This window comes from Triturus cristatus, chromosome 9 (assembly GCF_964204655.1).
Source record: "Triturus cristatus chromosome 9, aTriCri1.1, whole genome shotgun sequence".
Taxonomy (NCBI): domain Eukaryota; kingdom Metazoa; phylum Chordata; class Amphibia; order Caudata; family Salamandridae; genus Triturus; species Triturus cristatus.
Window position 1 is genome coordinate 1,270,136,531 of NC_140592.1, and position 23,473 is coordinate 1,270,160,003.

At 50.2% G+C, this 23,473-nt stretch overlaps 1 protein-coding gene across 1 annotated transcript in view; it reads right to left on the bottom strand.

Moving 5' to 3' along the window:
• Positions 1-265: 265 nt before the first annotated feature.
• The window catches only part of SPTSSA (serine palmitoyltransferase small subunit A), a 34,714-nt gene continuing 11,506 nt past the window's right edge, over positions 266-23,473 (bottom strand). Inside the window, exon 2 of the mRNA XM_085627422.1 lies at positions 266-996. Coding sequence (XP_085483548.1) covers positions 893-996 — 104 coding nt within the window. The 3' untranslated portion in view covers positions 266-892. The remainder of the gene's footprint in view (positions 997-23,473) is intronic.

Genomic DNA, 23,473 nt, shown 5'->3' on the forward strand with positions numbered 1-23,473 from the left:
TCCTCTTGGTTAAGCTGGAGAGCAGGTGCAACAACAAATCTGAAGTAAGGCCACGGAAGCCCCAGGGCATCTCGCCCATTCACTGCACAACTCATCGAACGATCTGGGGTCCAGCTTTTGTACACGGATTTATGGTCCAATACTAGTGTGTCTCAAAGGTATACATCTTCAGACATTTTTCCATACACAATGTACCATTCTTCTGCCACTGTCAACTGTTGCATAATATACATACACATTGATGATAAAATGTGGAAAAACACAATTTCTAACGATAGAACAATTTACATTTTTATTTTCTTGCAAAACCTGGCTGGCGTCCACGGATAAATCACATTCGGTCAAGCAACGAAGAGACCGCAGCCACTGCCTCGATGAGGACAGCGAACATGCAGCACGTAATTTGCAAACGAACACCACGCATCAAACAATGTTAATTCTTCCTTAGATAGTCCAACGGGCCTTTCCTCAAACAACCTTCGCTGGTGAAATAAGCGTATTTACATAGGACCTAAGCAGACGCAAAGATCACCACTCAACCACATCTCTGCTCATCCAATTAAAAAATAAAGCATCACAATTTACATTAATTGCATTGAGAGAAAAAAACTGCTTTGACAGTGCAATATTCAAACTCACAAATGATAAGAAAATACTGCTCTCAAAGTAGAAACAATACGAGTTAAAATAGATAAAAGTAGTATATAATCAACACCCTGGAAGATTAAAAGGAATGTGAATTGCGATACTGGGTATCGATGCAGCACACAGCGCCACAGCGCGTTCTGCTCCGCATCCATGGAGCGCCAAGAGTCTCTGGTTCAGGACCAACCAACTGCAGGCACCTCAAGCCCCTCTGCTCCAGACTTCTCCTCGGAGGGGTCTCCATTGGTCACTGCACGACCTCAAAATAGTGCAAGATGGCCATGATGTGCTGAGGCATGAAGACGTATCCCGTATACAGCGCCATCCCTAGGACCGAGACCAGCATTGAATCTGAGCAGGAGGTTAAGGACACAACAGAACGTTCCACAGCAGAAGAGCAGACAGCAAAGAACAGATTTCCTCAATTTCATACTGCAGCAGGACATGGAATCACAGGACAGAGCATCGAAGCAGATTAAATGGCACACAATGTCCGCAGAATTACCACGGTCCCCTATTGCAGTCACAGGTCCACACGGAGGTGAATATTTGAAAAGGAATTTGCAAAGCAGTGGCCCCTCCAAGTAGTCTCGCAATTTTTCTTTGTGTAATACCACACGTCATAATAACAATCATAACAGTAACTAAGCTCATTCCTATTGTCCTCGCAGAGGAAGAACTTTTTCAGGAGCCCTCTACATTAACTATAAACTACTCCTAGCCCTGATGATGGTCTTGCGTATTAATGCAACAGGAGACCGAAACGTTGATGCACACTCCCAATGTTTTATTGATCTAAATAAAAGTAGTGGACATGCCCTACACTACAGTGATGCGTACCCAGGAGAGCTCCTGTTATCAAGAGTTGATTACACCCTTATCTCAGTAAATAGATGTATGAAAGTATGTACAACTAACGTGCTGGATAGACAGGTGTTTCTTGCTGTTCACAGAACCCCTTGTTACCTCTTGCTTTAATAAAGACCAATTGAGGGGAGGAGCCTAGCGCTTGACCAAGATGGCCGCGTGAGCTCTGAGCTCCCGAGACCCTCGCGCCCTCCGTCGACTATCCTGTCTCTAATCCTGTCGGTATGCATGGCATCGTGTGGATGACCTGTCAGGGAGGCGATTGATGCTATCCGCAGTCGGATCGCCCACCGGGAACCGGACTTATGCCTGGCGGAAGATTGCGGCCTACCTCCGAGGGATGCCAGGAGCTAGAGTTGGCAGGATGCCCGACTTCTAGTTGAACAACAACGGCCAGGCGAGGTGTGAACTGTCGGACGGAGGTCCCCGTCCTTTCACTTTCTCTCCCTTTGTCAGCCCTGCCCCTGGAGAGCTCTTGGTGGCTTTATTACCCTATGTACGCTCTGCAGGCTACTCTGGTGGCCCACTGCAGAACTGATCACCCCTGATTCCTTCCATTGAGAGGGACCCGTCTTATCTGAACCGACCTGATTGGTACCAACCATGTCGGGCAAAGCAGAGGTGGATCAGCTGAAGCCTAAGTCTACCAGGCGGGGAGCCTATACCCAAGTCAATAGTATGGACCGCTATGCTCTGCAGAAGGGATCACCGAGTGGGTCGAGCCAGTCGCCGGATACCCAGAAGGAGTCCTCGCCTTTGGCCCCGGAGCTCTCACTACAGGATGTCATGGGCGCGCTCGAAGGGATGCAGACCTCGATTGGGAGACAGTTTGATGCCCTGGCGCATAAGGTGGATGCCATCTTGGTGGATGTTAACCTGATCCGTGCGGACTTGGGCAAAACAAATGAACGGGTTAGGACCCTGGACCTCAAGACCACGGGCCTCACCGATGATGTCACGGAACTGCAGATCGAGGTTCGTAAGCTGAGGACCGAGAGTGATCTCGCCGCCCGCCGGCTGGAGGATTTTGAGAGCCGGGCCAGGCGCAACAACGTGCGCGTCATCGGGGTCCCGGAGTCCTCGGATGAGGCTTGGAAAGTTCTTTGCGGTTGAAAGGGCCCATAGAGTGCTGGGTGGGAGGCCCAAGGTGGGTGCCCCACCGAGGCCGATCGTCGCTCGGCTCTTTCATTTTCGCGATCGGGACGCTATCCTGCAAGCATCGAGGGGGACGGGCCCGGTCCCCTTCCAGAACGCGTCGGTGAATTTCTACCCGGACTTCACCCAGCAGGTGCAGAGGCAGAGACAGGGCTTTCTGGGGGTGAAGAGGCGGCTTCGGGAGAGGGATCTGAGGTATGCCATGCTCTTCCCTGCCAGACTACGTGTGGTGCACGAAGATCGGACATTTTTCTTTGACTCTCCTGTTATGGCCGATGAATGGCTGGACGCTTTGCCCCGACGACGGACGGGGGAGGACATTGTCGAGGATGGGGACAGTGGCCGGGATGGGCAGGGCTGATTTTTCGGAGCCGGTCTGATTCGATTTGGCTATATTTGAAGACTTGAATAGAGTGCAGTCAATGCGGAGGGCGGCGGGTGGACGAGGGGTGCTCTTTTCCTCCCTTAGGGTACTTTTTGTAGATTTTTGGGGGTTTTTGTAGGGCGACAGGCACACTGCAAGTTGGGGGGGCTTTGTAAGCTGCCGCAGGGGTGCAGGGTGGGGGGTTTTCTGGGATTTTGGGTTTGTTGTTGGGGGGTTTATTTCTGCAAGGCATGATGATTCTTTCCAGGACTGTTCCATGGTGGCTCTTCGGGAGTGGGGTGGGCCTCTTTACGTTTGAGGATGGGGGGGTAGGGGTTTAAGTGTAATAAGCTGGAATGTTAATGGTTTGGGGGATCGCATTAAGCGTGGGATTGTTTTGCAATTCTTGAAACGGTCAATGCCGGATGTTGCCTTGCTGCAGGAGACGCACCTTATTGGTAATACGTGCTATGCTCTGAACAGGAAGGGGTATAAATTCATAGCACATTCGGGATTCTCCTCTGGGTCCAGGGGTGTGGGCATCCTAGTCAGAGCCTCGCTACCATTTGAGGTGGACTCCACCATTGTTGATGATAGGGGGAGGTTTGTGGCGGTGGCGGGGCGGTGGGAAGGAAGAACTTTGGTTTTAGTTTCGGTTTATGTCCCGCCAGCCCTGCAGGCCTCCACGTTCACAGATCTGGGTAGGGCCCTGCTGGATCTCCCGGGGGGTATGCTTGTGGTGGGAAGTGATTTCAACGCTGTTGGCTCCGGCCTGCTGGATAGATACCCGCCCAGAGACACAGGGGGGGCTCAGAGGTGGCTCCCAGACTTCCTAAACACGCTGGGCCTGATAGACTGCTGGAGGCTCCGGCACCCAACACAGAGCCAATACACGTTCCACTCCGGGGTACATGGTAGTCTCTCCAGGATCGATTACCTACTCACTCTGGCTGCGCATGCCTCATTGGTCTCCGAGGCGAGGCACATGGCGCGTGGTATATCTGACCACTCGCCAGTTTGGATCCGGTTGGATCTGGGTCGGGAGGGAGGCGGAAGGGTGGCCCCTATCAACCCGTGGTACTTCCGAGACCCCAAGATGCGCAGCGCGCTGGTAAAGAAAGTAGATAATTTTTTCAAGGATAATCAGGGGTCCGTGGACTCGGCAGTGTCGCTGTGGGAAGCATTTAAGACCGTGCTCCGAGGGGAAGCCCTCTCCCTAGTAGTAGCTGCCAAGCGGCGGAGAGATGGCGAGGTTCTGCAGGTTGAGGAGGAGATCGCGGCTCTGGAGGGAGCGCTGGAGGGGGAGGTTACAGAGTCCTCACTGCATGAGCTTTGCTTGCAGCAAGCTGAGTATAAGGACCTGGTGACGAACGCCGCTAAGACCCTCAGTAGGGAGCAGCAGGGCCGATTGTATGATGTTGGTGACAAGGCAGGGAAACTCCTGGCTTGGCTGGACAAAAAAGAACGGGTCAATAGAGTTGTGCCAGAGTTGACGGGAGAGAGGGGAGAGGCGATTGTGGAACCTGAGAGGATTGTACAGTGTTTCTCGGAATATTTCTGTAGGGTTTATGCCTCGGGTGTCGGATAGGCCGCCCGAGGACTCGTCTGACCTCCTCCGTGATATCGAGTTGCCCTGTCTCTCCGACATAGATAGGGAAGATCTAGATGGTGACATAACGGTTGAAGAGGTGGCGGGGGCTATCCGCGCGTTAAACTCGGGTAAGGCCTCGGGACCGAACGGTTTGCCGGTCGATTTGTACAAGCTGTTTCCGGATAGGGTCGCCCCTCACCTGCGCGCCATGTTTATGGAGGCGCGGGGGAGTGGGACCCTCCCGATGGACCAGCGACGGGCGACGATCGTGGTTATACACAAAGAGGGCAAACCCCGAGATAAGTGCGCCTCATATAGGCCTATCTCACTTCTTAACGCAGAGCCGAAAATTCTGGCTAAAATCCTGGCGACCCGATTAATTAGGGTACTCGGTGACTTGGTCCACCCGGATCAATCCGGCTTCATCCCGCACCGAAACACAGCGTTAAATCTTCGGCGCCTTCATGGTGTAATCGCCAGGGCGGACACACTGCGTGAACCAGCTATTGTGGCGTCTCTTGACGCCACGATGGCATTCGACACGGTGGAATGGGCATATTTGTGGGCCGTACTGACCAAGTTCGGCTTTGGCCACGGTTTTGTGAGTTGGGTGAGGTTGCTGTATGAGGGGCCACTTGCGAGTGTGGTGGTGAATGGTCGGGCGTCGACTCCGTTTCAGCTTGGGAGGGGTACCAGGCAGGGTTGTCCCCTGTCGCCTTTGTTGTTCGCCCTCGCCCTTGAGCCGCTGGCTGCGTGGATACGTTGGCACCCGGATATACGGGGCCTTAGATGGTCGCCTGAGCACGAGGACCGTATTTCGCTCTATGCCGATGATATCCTGCTGTATCTTGCCTCACCCAAGAAATCACTTATAGTGGTCTGTGACGTACTCACATCTTTTGGTAGGAACTCGGGTCTTGTTATCAACTGGAGTAAATCATATTTGTATGTTCTTAGTGGCGAGGTTCCCCCGATCCCTAGAACATGTTCGATACAGGTCGCTCAGCAGGGCTTCATGTATTTGGGGATCTTTATCTCCATGGACTCTGCGGTGCGATATGAGAAGAACCTGCTCCCCCCCCTGGCACGCCTGAGGCGGGATGTTGAAGGCTGGCGGAGGCTGCCGCTCTCCCTCGTCGGGCGTGCGGCCCTGTTCAAAATGATGTCGCTTCCCCGCTTCCTCTACGCACTGCAGAATACTTTGGACTGGGTTCCGGCCAAATACTTTCGGGAGGTCGAAGGCCTCCAACGAACGTTGCTTTGGGATGGGCGGCCGCGAATAGCTATTGCAAAGTTGACGCTTCCATGGTACGACGGGGGCATTGCGCTCCCAGACATCCGACGGTACTATTGGGCCACCCAGCTGAGTGCGATTAACCATGGGTTTTATGGCCCTGACCTCAGCCCTGGGTATGCCATGGACAGGTGGTTGCTGCGTGGTGGTAACTATTACAGGGCGTTGTATTCGCGGTCCTTGGACTCGTCCCTCACGGGGCCCACTGCTGTGGCGGTGCGAGTGTGGAAGATGGCAACTGACTCGCTGGGCTGGAAGGATAGGCTCACCCTCGCTACCCCGCTATTTGAATCTGAGAGAATGGGTAGGCTTTGGCACACAAAAGGCTTCGACAAATGGGACTTGATCGGCATCTCCAGGGTCGGAGATGTCCTGATTAAGGGGAGGGTGAAGTCCTTTGAAGAGTTGCAGAAGGAGTATGAGCTGGGGCCATCTGAGTTTTTCCGCTATATTCAGGTGCGTCACGCCCTCCGATCAGTCCTCATAGAGGGTGAGAAGGTGCCGGAGTCCTCTCCTTTGGAGGACCGGGTCCTTGATGGCCATATGCCCGAGAGCACGATCTCACTCATCTATAAGAAACTGATCAACGTCCGGGCGGATATGCTTCTGGGGTTGAGGGACCAGTGGGCTAGGGATGGCCTCGAGTTGGATGACGAGGATTGGCAGTCTGCTGTTTCATCTCCTAAGGAGGTTGCGATCCCGTCGCGTCTGAGGCTGGTGCAGCTTAAAATACTGCATCGAGTGTATGTGACGGGGCCAAGGCTGGTTCACATGGGATTCTCGGGGGACGGCCTATGCAGGAGGGGTTGTGGTATGGTGGGTACTTTCATGCATATCATTTGGGAATGTGGTGTCATCACGGAATTTTGGAGGAGAGTCCATGCAGTGATGGGGGAGGTGACGGGCATTGCTATGCAGCCGGAAGCGCGGTGTTGTCTACTGAATGTCTGGGGGCCCACTGATCATAATGCGGCGCAGACCCAATGGGTGACTCTGGGCAACATGGTTGCTAAGAGAGATATCGCGCGATTGTGGGGCTCTGCGGGGCCCCCCACATTGACCGAGTGGAAAGAAAATATGGACTGGAGCATGTTAAGGGAAAAGACAGTCTATTGCGCTAGAGGCCGCCCCCGGAAGTGGCACGCCATATGGGGGCGGTGGAATCAATACAGGGGGGGAATATGTCTTGCCCCGGATCTGGATCCTCCCGAGGAACAGCTTTCCTCCTAACCTTCTTTCCAGCCCAGTATGGTTTATGGACTTTTTGGCCTCTACAGTCCCTCTTCTTCCTCTTTACTTTGTACTGTAACTGTTAGATGAGTGGGGTCCGGCCTCCCCTGGGGGGCTCATCATGGGCTTTCAGTGTTCTTGCCTTGCTGGGGTTTGTTGTGCGTTTTTGTGTTTAATTAAAATTGAACCTTTGCACTTCTCCTTTCATGGTACTGGGGACGCATCTCTGTTTCTATATATCGATGCTGCTGAACCTCCGGGTTGTCGGCTGAATAGCTGTGTCCTGACTTTTGAAAATAAAGGTTTTTAAAAAAAAAACAAAAAAAAAAAAACAATTGATCGCAATTACATTGCTGGTATGCCTACTTTTTCCATTTACTGTTCTCTTCTCCGCATTGATCCGCAATATCAGACATTGGATTAATTCCTGGGAACTTTGTTCATGGCGTTTTAGATCTCTAAATGCATAAATATTTAAGGACAGTATTTTAATGTATAAATGATCCCTTGCTGGCCATTTGCTTTATCTTACACTAGTACCCAAGCCCACATGGGCAAATTGGGTCACCCTCTGCTTTTCTTACTGGAGCCACATATGAGCATTGCACTCACACGCCAACATCTGTTTGCGTCTTCGCTCAGTCCGCGCCGTTGGGCATAGAGCTTATTGATCAGCAATGACAGTGTGCATATATTTAATCTGGAATCTTTTTATGGGTGATAAAAGGAGCCCATTCTACGGAACAGAAAGAAGGGAGTGCGGTGAATGATATGCGGTTAGACAGAGTATACACTAAAAAGAGCGTAACCGAAGGCAAGTAACTTGTTCTTCTGATGGTTGCTTCTAAAGGCAGATTCCTCACCTTGAATATATACCAAAGCTTTAGCAGTACCTACCCAAGCTGTGGGTTTGTGGAGTTGGTCGGAGCTGAAAAACTGCAGAACCGAATGGGCAAAGTGCCTATCTTGAAGGACCTGGCTATCAAGGAAGTAGTGCTTTGTGAACATAAGAACTGATGCACAAGTCACAGCCTGGTAGATGACCAGAACAGGCACTCTGCCCATCAAGGCATTAAGAGCAGCCTCGACTCTGGTTGAATGAGCCCTCAGCCCATCTGGGACCAATAAGATCTTTATACCAATGAGAATCCACTTTGGCATGGGTCTTTTCTGCACTGCCTCGACCTTTTGCGCTCCTGCGTCTCCCACCAAGAGCTGATCATCCATCCAATGGTCTTTGGCACGATCAAAGTTAAAGCCACCATTTCATGTCCAGACAGTGGAGTTTTTCCTCCGCTTTTGAGGGGTAAGGGAGATCAAATAATACCAGAAGTATGATAAATTTTCCAACAGGCAAGGGTGTCACAACTTTAGACAAAAATGCCAATCCAGTCCGCAACACAGTTTTGTCTGGAAAGAAGATGCTCCTGAAGCTGCAGCCTGATCGGAGGGCTGATGCTCATACCCACAAGTTATGGGAACCAGATTCCCCTGGCCGAATCTGCAGCCACTAGGATGACTTTGGCTTAGTCGTTCCTGATATTCTTCACAATTTCAGGTAGGAGAGGTAGCGGCGGAAAGGCATACAGGAGTCCTGAGCCCAACTTCAATCGGAATAAGTCTCCAAAAGAGCCTTCTTGGGAACTCAAACATGCAAAAGTGTTGACACTGTGCATTCCCAGCAGTGGTGAAGAAATCTAGCCAGGTCTCTCCAGATTGCTGGTACACATCCTGAACCTACTCTAGATGTAGCTGCCATCCACCCTGGAGGTTAGAGTTCCGACGAGGTGGTTCATGACCAGGGAAATGGCCTATAAACTCAGCCAGTTCTAAAGGAACAAGGCCTCCTGACACAGGACACTAAACCCCACTCAGGCCTAATTACTGCAGTACCACATAGCGGCAGTGCTGCCTTCGAGGGTCTGAACTAACCTCCCTTTGAAGGACATAGGAAGGTCTTCAACATCAAGTGAATGGCCAGTAACTCCAACCCAGTGTCCAGAGGTGTCTTTAAGGTCCATAAACAGAGTTTAACCATCATAATGGCGAGTGTGTTCAGAATCAGAAGCAACAGGAATGTGGGGCCAGATGTACAGAAATTCCATTTTGTGGGTCACAAATTCCGATTTATTTGCGACTTGCAAAACTGAATGTACTAATGTGTCTCAGGCACATTTTGCGATTCCCAATGGGGTTGCAAATAATCTGCCTCATCAATATTCATGAGGGAGGTCACAATTTGCGACACATTGGGAATGGGCTACAATCACTGGGATGGTGGCCTGCTGGGGACAGCAGACCGCCGTGTCGGTTTGGTTTTTAAATAAAATAACAATTTTTCAAATGCAGCCAGTTTTCCTTAAAGGACAAACGGGATGTGTTCAAAAGTATAAAATTTAAAGTTTCCTTCAAATGTTTTTTAAGGGCCTGCAGTGGTCCATGGGACCACTGCCTGCTCTTAAAAGAAATATTTTTGAATACATTCAAAAAGGGAAGGGGTCCACTGGAGACCCCTTCCTGTTTGCAACTAGCTCATCATCTACTTGAAGTAGGTGGTAAACAGATTGTTTTGCGACCACATTTGCAGGCTGGTTATACATCTGGCACGTGCAGTGTTCTGGCCAAAGGCAGAGTTCCAACTGAGTCAGAATGTGGTTGAACCAGTTGTGCCCGAGGTTGTGGAGGGTGCAACTTTGATCGAGGTTGTGTCGAATTCACTTCAGAGAATATAAGGAAATGCCTATTGTTGCACGATAACACTAAAAGTTTAAGGCTGATGCTACTGGTTTTTCGGCTCTGCTACCTAGACCTCAGTGCCAGTGTTCTAACCCAGGGGTTCTTAACCTTCCGACATCTGTGAAACCCCACTTAATCATTACTGGAACCCGGAGAACCCCACTGAATAATTTATAAAATACAGGGACCCAAAACAAGTAATTAGTGGAAGCCGGGGACAGAGCTAAGCATTTTTAAATTATTTGAAGAATAAAAGAATACACAAAAAATACAGAAACAAGCATTCAAACAAATAAACAAATGATTAGATATTTTATTTAATTCACAAATCGAATAGAAAAAAAATGAAATTGTTTAATTTTAGTGGAAGGTTGGAGCATTTCTAAATTCAATTGACGCCACTCATCTAATACTATATTCTGTTTGATGCACTTTCACTGCTCTCACAAATCAGAGGATACTAACTTAATTTTTAGCCTCCGATTACAAATTCCTTTACATTTAAAGAACGTTGCAAAAAATTTCAGTAGTACATTTTGCTTCTTTCTTTATATAAACTCTATTTTTCTATATAATACTATTTTATTTTCTGTGCAGTCGCACACGCCCCTGAGTAGGCTTCGCGAACTGCCAGCGGTCTCCAGACCACAAGTTAAGAACCACTGTTGCAACCCATTACAAAATGTATGTTGAATTGGCTACCCCCAAATGTCATAAGCTAACTTGCAAATAAGTCACTAGTATATGAAGCAAGGGGTAAACAGGGCATGCAAGTTAAAGTGCACACCCAGGGCTGCAGCACCAATTGTGCCACCCTGTGTGTGACAAAGTACAACATGACTCACAGCATGCCACTGCAGGCTGGAAGAAAAGTTTTAAACTGCTAGTTTAATTTTGCCCATTTAAAATCAATGGTAAAGTCCCCACTTCCCTTAACAATATATGCGAGTCTACCCTAAGGAAAGCCCATCTAGCCCTAAGTAGGGAGCTATGTATTATTCATTGGGACATACTTTAATATGTCCCGGCAGCAAAACCCTCAAATTGTTGTTTTTCTGTGGCCCAACTGACTAATATAGTTACTGGTTGACCCCTCAGTCTGGCTAACTTCTAAATGGGACAAGTAAAATGGGTACAACCACAAAGATGGACGGAGTGCTGAAACTTTTCCGACACTCGCCCCCTGTCACAGATCTGGGTTGAATCCATCATCGTTCTTTAGATCACTTTGCCACCTCAGTTCAGGCCCAGTCATATGCAAATCAGTCTCGACCCTGTGCCTCATGGAAACAGTCCAGACCAAACTGCCAAACCAGATCTTCCCTGGACCGGTAACAAGTATCCTGGGACTGGTTTCGGGGTAACAACCCTCATCAGCCAGGCTAGCTTGAATCCAAAGTCAGCAAGGAACCCACATCTGGGCATACCCTGCCAACTTAGGGCGAACAAAGCAAACACAAGGAGATGATGGACGGAGCTCTGAAACTTTTCAGACACTCAGACCCCACCCAGTCACAGATTTGTTTGCCCTAAATTGGCAGGGCGTGAGAGTCTAAAACGTGTCAGCGCTCCATCCATCATCTCCTTGTGTTTGCTTTGGATTAAATTAATAGTGATATTAAACCCACATTGATGCCAAAGTAGAATTTAATATCATTTTTGGAGAAAAGCAACTTCTAGAAAGTTAACATTCTGTTGCCAAGTTTATCCAGTTGCTTTTAAAGCTGCTGGCCAAAAGACAGTTTTCTGCCCTCCTGGGGAGTAGCTAAAATTACTTCCAGGCTCAGGGACAATAGAGGCCTACTACAGAGGTGTTACATCCCCCTCGCAGGAAGCCAAAAAGGGTGTTGGCACGAAAGGCAAGCTTCAAAGGAGAAACCACATTTGGGGGGACAAAGGGAGATCACACTCATGTAGGACTGCCCCTGTGGTCAAGTAGAGAGGCTGGCGGCGGGAACAGAGAGGGGAAACCAGTAGCCAAACTGGTTTTCCCGTGGGCGTGTAGGCCAAAGGTAGCCACGCCTCTAGGGTGGGCTACCAAGCTCCTAACATTCAAGGAAGGGTTCAGAAATCTCCAGATTGGGCAGAATAGTGCACTCTAGGATTCATAGATGCCACACTAGCTAGAAGTCGTCATAAGGCAGGAAGGATCCTAGTAGCTGATGAGTTAGTAATCGCATCATCCTCTCCGTGCATGTTCTGGGCATAAATATTGCAAACATGGCAAACTGAACGTCAAATCACATCTGGACTGGAGAAAGGACCAAAAAAGGACTGCCATACTGATCCATGGACCTAGCAAGAGAGGCTACATCAAGACTGGACTGCACCTGCTGATCCATGGGCTAGCAAGGAGAGGCTGCATCAAGGCTGGACTGCACCTGCTGATCCATGGGCTAGCAAAGAGGCTGCATCACAACTAGACTGCACCTGCTGATCCTTGGGCTAGCAAAGAGGCTGCATCAAGGCTGGACTGCACCTGCTGATCCTTGAGCTAGCATAGAGAGGCTGCATCAAGGCTGGACTGCACCTGCTGATCCATGGGCTAGCAAAGAGGCTGCATCACAACTAGACTGCACCTGCTGATCCATGGGCTAGCAAAGAGAGGCTGCATCAAGGCTGGACTGCACCTGCTGATCCTTGGGCTGGCAAAGAGGCTGCATCAAGACTGGACTGCACCTGCTGATCCTTGGCCTGGCAAAGAGAGGCTGCATCAAGGCTGGACTGCACCTGCTGAGCCTTGGCCTGGCAAAGAGGCTGCATCAAGGCTGGACTGCACCTGCTGATCCTTGAGCTAGCAAAGAGAGGCTGCATCAAGGCTGGACTGCACCTGCTGATCCTTGGCCTGGCAAAGAGAGGCTGCATCAAGGCTGGACTGCACCTGCTGATCCTGGAGCTGGCAAAGAGGCTGCATCACAACTAGACTGCACCTGCTGATCCTTGAGCTGGCAAAGAGGCTGCATCACAACTAGACTGCACCTGCTGATCTTTGAGCTAGCAAAGAGAGGCTGCATCAAGGCTGGAATGCACCTGCTGATCCTTGGCCTGGCAAAGAGAGGCTGCATCAAGGCTGGACTGCACCTGCTGATCCTTGGGCTGGCAAAGAGAGGCTGCATCAAGGCTGGACTGCACCTGCTGATCCTTGGGCTGGCAAAGAGAGGCTGCATCAAGGCTGGACTGCACCTGCTGATCCTTGGCCTGGCAAAGAGAGGCTGCATCAAGGCTGGACTGCACCTGCTGAGCCTTGGCCTGGCAAAGAGGCTGCATCAAGGCTGGACTGCACCTTCTGAGCCTTGGCCTGGCAAAGAGGCTGCATCAAGGCTGGACTGCACCTGCTGATCCTTGAGCTAGCAAAGAGAGGCTGCATCAAGGCTGGACTGCACCTGCTGATCCTTGGCCTGGCAAAGAGAGGCTGCATCAAGGCTGGACTGCACCTGCTGATCCTTGAGCTGGCAAAGAGGCTGCATCACAACTAGACTGCACCTGCTGATCCTTGAGCTAGCAAAGAGAGGCTGCATCAAGGCTGGAATGCACCTGCTGATCCTTGGCCTGGCAAAGAGAGGCTGCATCAAGGCTGGACTGCACCTGCTGATACTTGGGCTGGCAAAGAGGCTGCATCAAGATTGGACTGCACCTGCTGATCCTTGGGCTGGCAAAGAGGCTGCATCAAGACTGGACTGCACCTGCTGATCCTTGGGCTAGCAAAGAGGCTGCATCAAGGCTGGACTGCACCTGCTGATCCTTGAGCTAGCAAAGAGAGGCTGCATCAAGGCTGGACTGCACCTGCTTATCCTTGGCCTGGCAAAGAGGCTGCATCAAGGCTGGACTGCACCTGCTGATCCTTGAGCTAGCAAAGAGAGGCTGCATCAAGGCTGGACTGCACCTGCTTATCCTTGGCCTGGCAAAGAGGCTGCGTCAAGGCTGGACTGCACCTGCTGATCCTTGGGCTGGCAAAGAGGCTGCATCAAGACTGGACTGCACCTGCTGATCCTTGGGCTAGCAAAGAGGCTGCATCAAGGCTGGACTGCACCTGCTGATCCATGGGCTAGCAAAGAGGCTGCATCAAGGCTGGACTGCACCTGCTGGTCCTTGGGCTAGCAAAGAGAGGCTGCATCAAGGCTGGACTGCACCTGCTGATCCTTGGGCTAGCAAAGAGGCTGCATCAAGACTGGACTGCACCTGCTGATCCTTGGCCTGGCAAAGAGGCTGCATCACAACTACACTGCACCTGCTGATCCTTGAGCTAGCAAAGAGGCTGCATCAAGGCTGGAATGCACCTGCTGATCCTTGGGCTGGCAAAGAGGCTGCATCAAGGCTGGACTGCACCTGCTGATCCTTGGGCTAGCAAGGAGAGGCTGCATCAAGGCTGGAATGCACCTGCTGATCCTTGGCCTGGCAAAGAGAGGCTGCATCAAGACTGGACTACACCTGCTGATCCTTGGCCTGGCAAAGAGAGGCTGCATCAAGACTGGACTGCACCTGCTGATCCTTGGCCTGGCAAAGAGAAGCTGCATCTGAAGATCCTCGGCTAGCAAAGAGGCTGCATCAATGCTGGACTGCACCTGCTGATCCTTGGGCTAGCAAAGAGGCTACATCAAGACTGGACCTGCTGATCCTTGGGCTAGCAAGGAGAGGCTGCATCAAGACTGGACTGCACCTGCTGATCCTTGGGCTAGCAAAGAGGCTGCATCAAGACCGGACTGCACCTGCTGATCCTTGGGCTAGCAAAGAGGCTACATCAAGACTGGACTGCACATGCTGATCCTTGGGCTAGCAAGGAGAGGCTGCATCAAGACTGGGCTGCACCTGCTGATCCTTGGGCTAGCAAGGAGAGGCTGCATCAAGACTGGACTGCACCTGAAGATCTTTGGGCTAGCAAAGGGAATACCTGTGCCTGTGGTGCCTGGCTCGAGGAAATGTCGCTCGTCAGCCCCAGGCCGAAGTTGTGACTAAGGATCAGTCTATGCACTCCCCGTTCCAGCACCAGGGCCATAAAAGCTGAAGTAGCCCATTCCAGTCAGTCACCACTCGCAAGAAATCACTGCTGACATGCAGCCAAAACCTCCAACCCAGACTCAAAAATTGCACCTGTGTCTGCTGGACCCGGGAGAGTCATCAAAGTGTGTGTTGGTTGCCGATGACAGACATTATCCCTCACCAAAGGATATCGCTAGACCCGCTGTGTCCGGAGACTGATAGCTGAGCTGGACTTCTACTGGCTCAAAGATGATTTTGAGGGGCGCTGACCCCTGTGCCCAAAGTCACCCCGCCTTACCCGTGGACCTTGGAATAACCCCAGGAAGACCCCAGTCAACCACACAGCACCCAGAGCATCTTTCAGCCTCCTGCATCCCCAGCATCAGGATCACTCTATCGAAGTCTATGGCAGTCTTGATTTAAGGTGTGGAACTGGACTAGAGACTGCTTTGGTGATCAGGTGACTGTCCAAATAAATCTTAAAGGCCTCCCTGACCTTCTCCCTGTCCGAACTGGCAGCCCATCTCAGGCCGGAGTAGTCACACACAACTTCAACCTTTTCAGAAGCTTGTAGAATGTATGTTGCCAATGAATGTATGCACTTTGGAATACACAGCTAAGACTTACGTTTTACTTCAAAATCTATTTCTACAGAACCTTCCACTGGATTTTGCTCACCTTGAGACCTAAAAATTAATTAAAATATAATCTATTTGTATACATTGGTGTTGCATTTCCTGCTTACTGGGCGACTTTCTGATTTTTCTGTTTGGTGCTTTGAAATGCTTTACACTAGTTTCTTTCTTTACACCTTGCTGCTCGAAGCCACAGCTACCCACATTTGAGCTAGAGGTTTTGCAAATGAGCCTGACTGAACCCAAGACTGGTTTGCGAGTGTATTACACGGTAAAGTATCACAACCACATCACATAATATATCACATCCTCGCTGACTCCAATAAACAATGGGTTCGGCCTCTAGGATTGAGGCCAACATCATCACACAACGCTAGGATCATACTGCCATGTTCAAAATCGGGTTGGATATCAACTCTAGAGCCAGGGCATACCCCACATAGGGGGTCAAGAGACAGCGCTGAGGACTGATCCTCTTAAGGTAATACGACTTAAGGCCTTCTAGGACCCTTGGGGTCCAAAAGCATGCCAGAGGGTGACAGAAAGTTGTCAGTGTTGCACAACATGGCCTCCTTAAAGGTTTCAACTTGTGGTGGTGTCTCCAATCGACCCGAGAATTCAGGCTGGATCACTATAAGCTGTGGGATTGGTTCTGCGGTAAGAGACCAAGATGTAGAGGAACCTATGTCCACACAACTTCTGACAAGAAGGGCGGGATCAGGGAGAGTCACGTTTCGACTACTTGTGTTTCTTATTTGATTTGTACTTATCTGACCACTATCCTTTTGTGGTAAATGCATCAGGAATTGGAACAGGTAAAATCCTCTACTTCGAAGAGCCCTTAAGTTTCTTCTGGCTGTGTATGGTAATGTAGAGCTTAGCTTAGGAGTCCTGGCTTGCCTCAGGATACCTCCTTGCTCAGTCCCTGCAAGCCTTGGAGTTGTGCAGAGACCCTAGACACCAGACACATACCCGGAATGGGCCCGTCATAGACCTCTGCAAGTCCTTGCAAGGTTTAAACCCGGTTATCTTTGGAGGGGGACATGGTCCCCTGCACACTGTAGAGATCATTTTTTTCCAAAAACTCATCAATTTGACAAGAAGCCAAGGGAGCGAGCTCTGGATCCTCGTCCAAAGGCATGGGAAGAAAGGAACTTATGTTAGTGTTCGAAGGTGGCTTAATTTCTGGGGCAGGAAGAAGCCAACGTGGAGCCGCAGGAAGCGACCTATCTGTACAAGGTGCGGAATCATCTGTCGACATCTATTAGAAAGGTTATAGATGAATTGACACCAAACAAGTATTTGATATTTCCACTCGCGATGGCTGGTGAAGGTTTAATCTCCCGCCCAGACCTAGGTTTGAGGTGGGAATTGGATAGTTTTTGGTACCTGAATATACTCCTGAAAAGCAGTTGGAGTATAATATGGGTGGGGTGCTGCAGGGCTTGCAGGCGTTGGTGGTCTTTTGGAACACACTCCGGTTGTCCATTGCTGGCAGGATTCAGTGGCCCATTTGTTGTTTCTGCCCAGGTGCCTCTACATGCTCCAAAACCCACAGTGCCCGATGGTCAGCAGTACGTTCTGATAATTGGATAGTCTCTTAATATCACTCATATAGGCCGTCAAAAGTAGCAGAGTTGACTTGAAAGTACAGACAAGGAAGACAGGGGACTACGGCTCACAAACCTTGAACTCTACTGTATAGCAACACATCCAGCATGCTGCTAAGTGGTGCACAGATGGGCCTAATAGGGAAAAGAAGTTGCTGGAGGGAAAATGGGGTGCGGAGGATCTGCCACGCTGCCTCATGGAAAAGACTCTCCTGCATGTCGACTGCCCTTGCGTGGTGAGGCGGATGGCACAGACCTGGGCACTGGAAATTAAGACTTTTATGCAAAAACCTCCGTTCTCCGGAGCCTGGACACTATGGTGGCAACAACCGCTCCTGCGAAATGTGAAGGATAGGTCTGTCTCGGCCTGGAAAGATGGCGGCTGCGAGACGCTATAAGTTCTATACCCTTGGGAGAGGTGCGTTACTTATGCAGAGGCTCAGGGTGCATTTGGAATGGGCCATGGTCAGTTTGCCAAGCTGACCAAAATGGACAGCAAGTTTTAGACTGGTTTTCCGAACGAGCCACGGACACTGGAGGCATTGCTCAATATGGGATCCCCAAGAGACTCATCTTGACTATATAGTGCACTTAAGTATGATGCATCTAAGTTCCCGCGGACGGCACGACAGGGCTCAGACAGACATGATTGAGCCTCTGGGAAACAGGGAGTGGAGCAAAGCTTCTGCACGGATGAGACACGTCTCTTGTAATGCCCGTTTCAAGCTTGTACACGGAGCTTATTTGTCACCAACAAGATTGCACAGAATCTACCCGGCTCAACCATTAGTTGCCCGCGGGGAGGAGGGGCCGATTTCCTCCAAATGACTTGGGGGTGTTCAGGGTTGGTATCTTATTGGGGCACTATTACATGCCGACTGCAAGCACTGACTTATTGACATTGACAACAATCTACGCCACTGCCTCTTGCACCTCATACCAAGCCCTGGAGAGAGTAAGGTTTATTACAGATTTGTGCTCGTTTTGGAAACCAGACTGATAGCTATTAAGCGGTTGTCACTTATGGGGCCCACGTAAATGCAATGGCAAGCAGACATGGGGGAAATGGGCACTAGCTGAAGAACGCCGAATACGGGAGGTTAAAACGAATTAGAATGTGGAGGGGATAGCTTTGAATGGACGGGAATGCTGCAGGAACTTATGGCCCCGGGAGGGGAATGTTCAACTGTGAGTGCTCCGACTACCCCTTCTATACGTGCTGATGCCTAGGTGAGATAGTGGAGCATGGTCAGATGGGAGTACTGGCCCTGGGGATTTTGGGTGGAAGGGGGTGGAGATGTGGTGGAGACTGGGTTTGCATATTGATTTCTGACAACTATTGCGCGCAATACACTCGGATGTTCGCATTTTGTACTCTGTATGGTTATATGATACAATCAAAAATAAAAATGTGTAAAAAAAATAATGAATTGACAACTAAATAACCAGATGAACCAAAAGGTCGGCAGTTTTTTTGCTTACCCACCTATAAAATGTTTGCTGGTTGGGTTGCTTCCTATCCTTGGGTTGCAAGCTTAAAATTGAATTTGAAGTTGCATTTATTTTTACAGGTAGGGCAGCTCCGGCTCACGGCCTCTCATGCAGACAGAGCCTCTACCTATAGCACAAACTGGAAGCACAGAGGGCAGGCATGCTCACCGCACCTCACAGGCATAGAGACCCACCTCACAGGCATAGAGACCCACCCTATAACACAAACTGGAAGTACAGAGGGAAGGCCCTGCTCACCGCACCTCACACATATAGAGCCCTGACCCTCTACCCGTAACACAAACTGGAAGCACAGAGGGCAGGCCCTGCTCACCTCACAGGTATAGAGACGCACCCTATAACAAACTGGAAGCACAGAGGGCAGGCCATGCTCACCGCACCTCACAGGTATAGAGACCCCACCCTATAACACAAACTGGAAGCACAGAGGGCAGGCCCTGCTCACCACACCTCACAGGTATAGAGACCCCACCCTATAACACAAATTGGAAGCACAGACGGCAGGCCCTGCTCACCGCACCTCACACGTATCTACCTATTGCACATACAGGAAGCGCCTGCTCGTACCATACCATGATACACTTACAAAGTGGCTCTAAATTAACCTATATCTTGCAGAAAACAGAAGCTTGTTGGGCAATTTAAATTTTCATATAAAATGATTTTCAAAAAAGTAAAAAACTCAGAGAAATGTTTTGCAAATTCTCGCCAAACTGTTGCAGCTTACCTTGTTATGCCGAGAAAATTAACTCGCAAAGCTGAAATAAACTTTTGCAAAAGGTAAGCCTGGAATATTTAGAGTGAAAAATCGTAACCTTTGGCAAAAAAAAGAAAGAAAAAAAAAAAACACAGCCTGGTATAACCGCGAAGTGCTAGCTCTCTGCTACAGAAACCACAGATTTCCCGTAAAGAGAACATGTGATCAGAGCCTTCTCGGGTGTCGCCAGGAAGACATGGAACTCTGCGCCTCCAGATGTCCACCTGATCTCGGCTACCGCCCCCTCCAAAAAGTAGTGAACACATTTCTGATGAACACGTGTTCGCCCTCAGATGCCACCTTCTGTTTATGGATACCCGTGATGTATTCATCTGCTCATTTTGGCTACGACATGGATGACGCCTTATGGAGGGCAAGCGTATTCATTTGTTAATCTCCAATGTCTGTTGCTTGATGGTACATGTGACCGGTTCTTGATCTCACACGCATCTCCTACCGCCCCTTCATGCAAAGCGCTCGGATACCCTCTAGCAGGGCCGGACTGGTGATGCCGGGCACCGGGCAATCCCCCGGGAGGCCGGAAGGGTGGGGGGCCGATTTTGTCACAGGGGGCCGGTTTTTAAGCAACATCAGCCCCAGTTATAAAATCCGATGGCCGCCATCCATGACAGTCTATTTCTCTGCACTCTGACCTCCGCGCGGGGAAAAGCTTCTTTTCACTCACCGTACAAAGGTCAGATCGCACACACACAACTAAATTCAACAACGATGCAGTTGTTTGAATTTAGTAGTGCCTCACGTGCGTGTGCGGTGCGCGCTGTGTACACTTTTGGCGCATCCATGTAGGCAGTGCACGCACACCATCGAGGACTAGAATGCCCCCTCCCTCCCTCCCTCCTCACCGCCAATGACAGCGCAGGTATAGGGTGAACTTGGGGAGGGGGCGTAGATTTGGGGAGGGTGCACAGATCACGGGCCAATGGTCTACGCCCCCTCCGACACTGCAGCATAGTAGGTAGTTCCGCCCAAGCTTAGTAGAGACAGACAGGATTTGTGTTCAATGTGCATCCATAGTGAGGAACTCACCACAGCAGACGTCATGGTAGACTGCAAGCATGTGGATATAATGCAGGGTGTAAATATGACATAGCCTCCGGAGCACCACATTGGCATGAAGTTATAACGTTAGCACAGTCCTGATTCTTGCTTGTTGGGGTCGCAGTTTATGCCAGGGAAGTAAGTGCAACAGATGTGTGTGCTCTGAAGCCCATCCATGCCAGTGCAGCTGATGCCTACTAGGCCGTGTTGGCATGCAGGTATTCACTTTTTAGGGCCCCTTCACCGACAACCCAGGCCCTGAGTCCAGGCACCGCCTCCCTTTTAATGTTTACATCTCGGGAGGGGTCCTTGCAGGGCAGATACCAAATGCCATCCATGTCCGTGTGCGCCACAGGAGCCCCCAGCCACCTAGACCAGGGGAGAGGAGCTCTATCCTGGCAATGAGGAACTCAGAGTCAGAGGGAAACTGGACAAACCTGTTCTGACCAGCCTCTCGTCCTGCTTTAATCATGGGCCACAATAACTGCGTCACATTTTCAGGCCGGGCATGTTCTCCTCGAGAAGCAGCAAAGTCCTGAGCAGGCCTTCAAGTCTGCCCACTCGATCCACACCACAGTATAAACTAATGTAAGTAATAAAAAACGTTGTAATGTCGTACTGTCATGATTGGGCAAAACGTTTTAAATGTACAGAGAGGCGCGTGCTGGGCTGGCAGACGGCATAATTAAGACCAATAGGTGAAAAGCAGGTAAAGGCGAGGTTGGTGTGATTCAAGAGTAAGGGGCGGGGAGAAGGGCAAAGAAAGAAAGTTCAGAGGAAGTGCAGAAGCGAGAAAAGTGGGGTAAGGGCGGTGGGTGGTGACTCGATAGAAGCATGCATTGGCCCAATTATTTTGAAAGGAACTCGTATTGTTTTTGCCAATGGGCTCTCAATAAATGAATATAAATGATTCAGAGAGAGGGCAGTGAGAAATATAAATCCTATTTAAAGTAAAGATTAATAGAGAGGAAATATGAAACTAGCTGAGAGATGCTAGGGGCAGTAAAGGGGGGGGGGATTTGTGGTGGGAAATGTGCAAAGAATACGAAGAAATGGTTTTAGGAGCACGTTCAAATAAGTGTTGTGACAGCTACCACATGAAATCCCTAAAAAGACACACAGGTGAAAAAGAGATACTGAATGAGGACCAATAAACCACCAAATCCTTTGTAACAGACGCCCTGTACTTCAGGCCTGCTGGCCTCTTCAGTTTGAATTGAATCTATCTAACTCGTGACCTGGCTGCACATCACCTTACGAATCAACAAGTGATGAGTGACCCTGACCTTGTGCTTTTCACTCTTTGGTTCAGGGACAAGCAAAGAGTCATCTGATGAGGCTTGTCAGGCAGGGCTTTAAGTGGGATGAAAAAACGGGTCTCTCAAAGGGGCGTGGCTGATGTAATTAATTGTGTGGTTTAAAAACAGGAAAGCTAAACATCTGTGCTTAGCATAGTGTGCAGCCCAACTGTTATTTTGCTGGTTCTGTCATTGTATTCAGATATATAGTGCAACACGTTACATTATACCTACCTATAACAAGCTAGCGGCTTTGTCAATTGAAAAATGCATTGTTTTGGCCTTTCTTTTTCCAAATTTTTCTTGGGGGCACCCCCCACCCCCCCCCCAACGCCCTTAGCAGTGGTCTGCTCGCTCGGTACGCTTGTTCGTTACACACCTTATGGGGGCTGGTCTGCCAAAATTTGCCAGGGCTGCTTTCAGTTCCCAGTCCGGCCCTGCCCTCTAGGGTCATGTTCGCATTATATAAAACTTTATAAATATATAAGGACGGGCTTTCTGTAGCCTCCTCTCAGTCCGCCCTATCTTTTAGTTCAGTAGGATATCCGTACAACAATAGGGCCAGCTGTAAGATTACAGACCGAGTGAAAAGGGCCCAGGCCTCGGGCGCACGGATTGTTCACAGACTCACGGTTACTTCCTGTGGCCTTGGTTATTGTTTAGTTCTGAGCTCCTGTGACATGACCCCTCCCTCATACATAAGAGGCTGGAGCAGGCGCACAAGGCCCACTGCACTTACTGAGCCCCCCACCCTGTGTCAGCCCAGCTGAGACAGCTTCACGGGCTACAAGCTGCACCCGAGCACTTCACAGGTCTTTAAAAGACCAATCACTTGTTAATGCGGCTTTGCAGTTTTCACCCCTTCTTAGAGCCCCCCCCCCCCCGAAATGTTTTCTTAGCCATGTTCCCCACCCCCCGAAATGTGGCTCTAGTTGCGCCTCTGGGCCATCAGCAGATGGGCTTCGGCCACACCCTCCATGCCTGGCCTGCTGGCCCCGAGCCACAAACACCTCCCAGCCTCGCTTCTACTCCGCCATTCAGAAAAAAAATCCGCGTGCACGCCTCACGCACATTCCTGCAGGTTCACTGTTAGTTTTCCGAGAACCCCGACGGCCCGAGGCGCAGACGGACTGGTTTCCATGCAGTGAACACAAAGCCAAGTTCACAATGACAAGCCGTGGCCATGGGCACGGGCACTCACAGCAAGCGTCACCAACTCAAGGTGGCAGACAAGCGGTGCCAGGCAGAAGCCGGCAGAGGGCACTGTCGGACCAGTCTTGGAGGATCCCGGTGAAGAACTGCGCGACGGCTTACCGTGGGCACATCACTTGTGTGCGATACAAGGTCAGAGGCACCGGCCATGGCCGTGACGTTTATGTATTTATTGTAGAGCATATTCATTACGAATAAGGAGTTCAAATAATACTATAAAACCAATTACGGACACATCTGCACTGGTTTTTAAGTGACGTGCATGGTACCGGTAAAACGCGGTGTACGAAGAGCCAAAGCCTCCACTAGCCGGACCCACTGCTGTACTCGGAGTGTTGTGTGAGGGGGGAATGGACTGTTAACAGACCAATGAATGAAGAGGGCTGGCCCAAAGCTCGCCTACGCGAGTACATGTGTTTTTTTCATTTGTATTATCTTCGGATACATGAGGCATTCTCTAGGGCTGATAGGGCGGCCATAAACCAGCTGCGGCGACAAGTCTCCCCTCCAGCAGAGGGCGCCCCCGTGGCT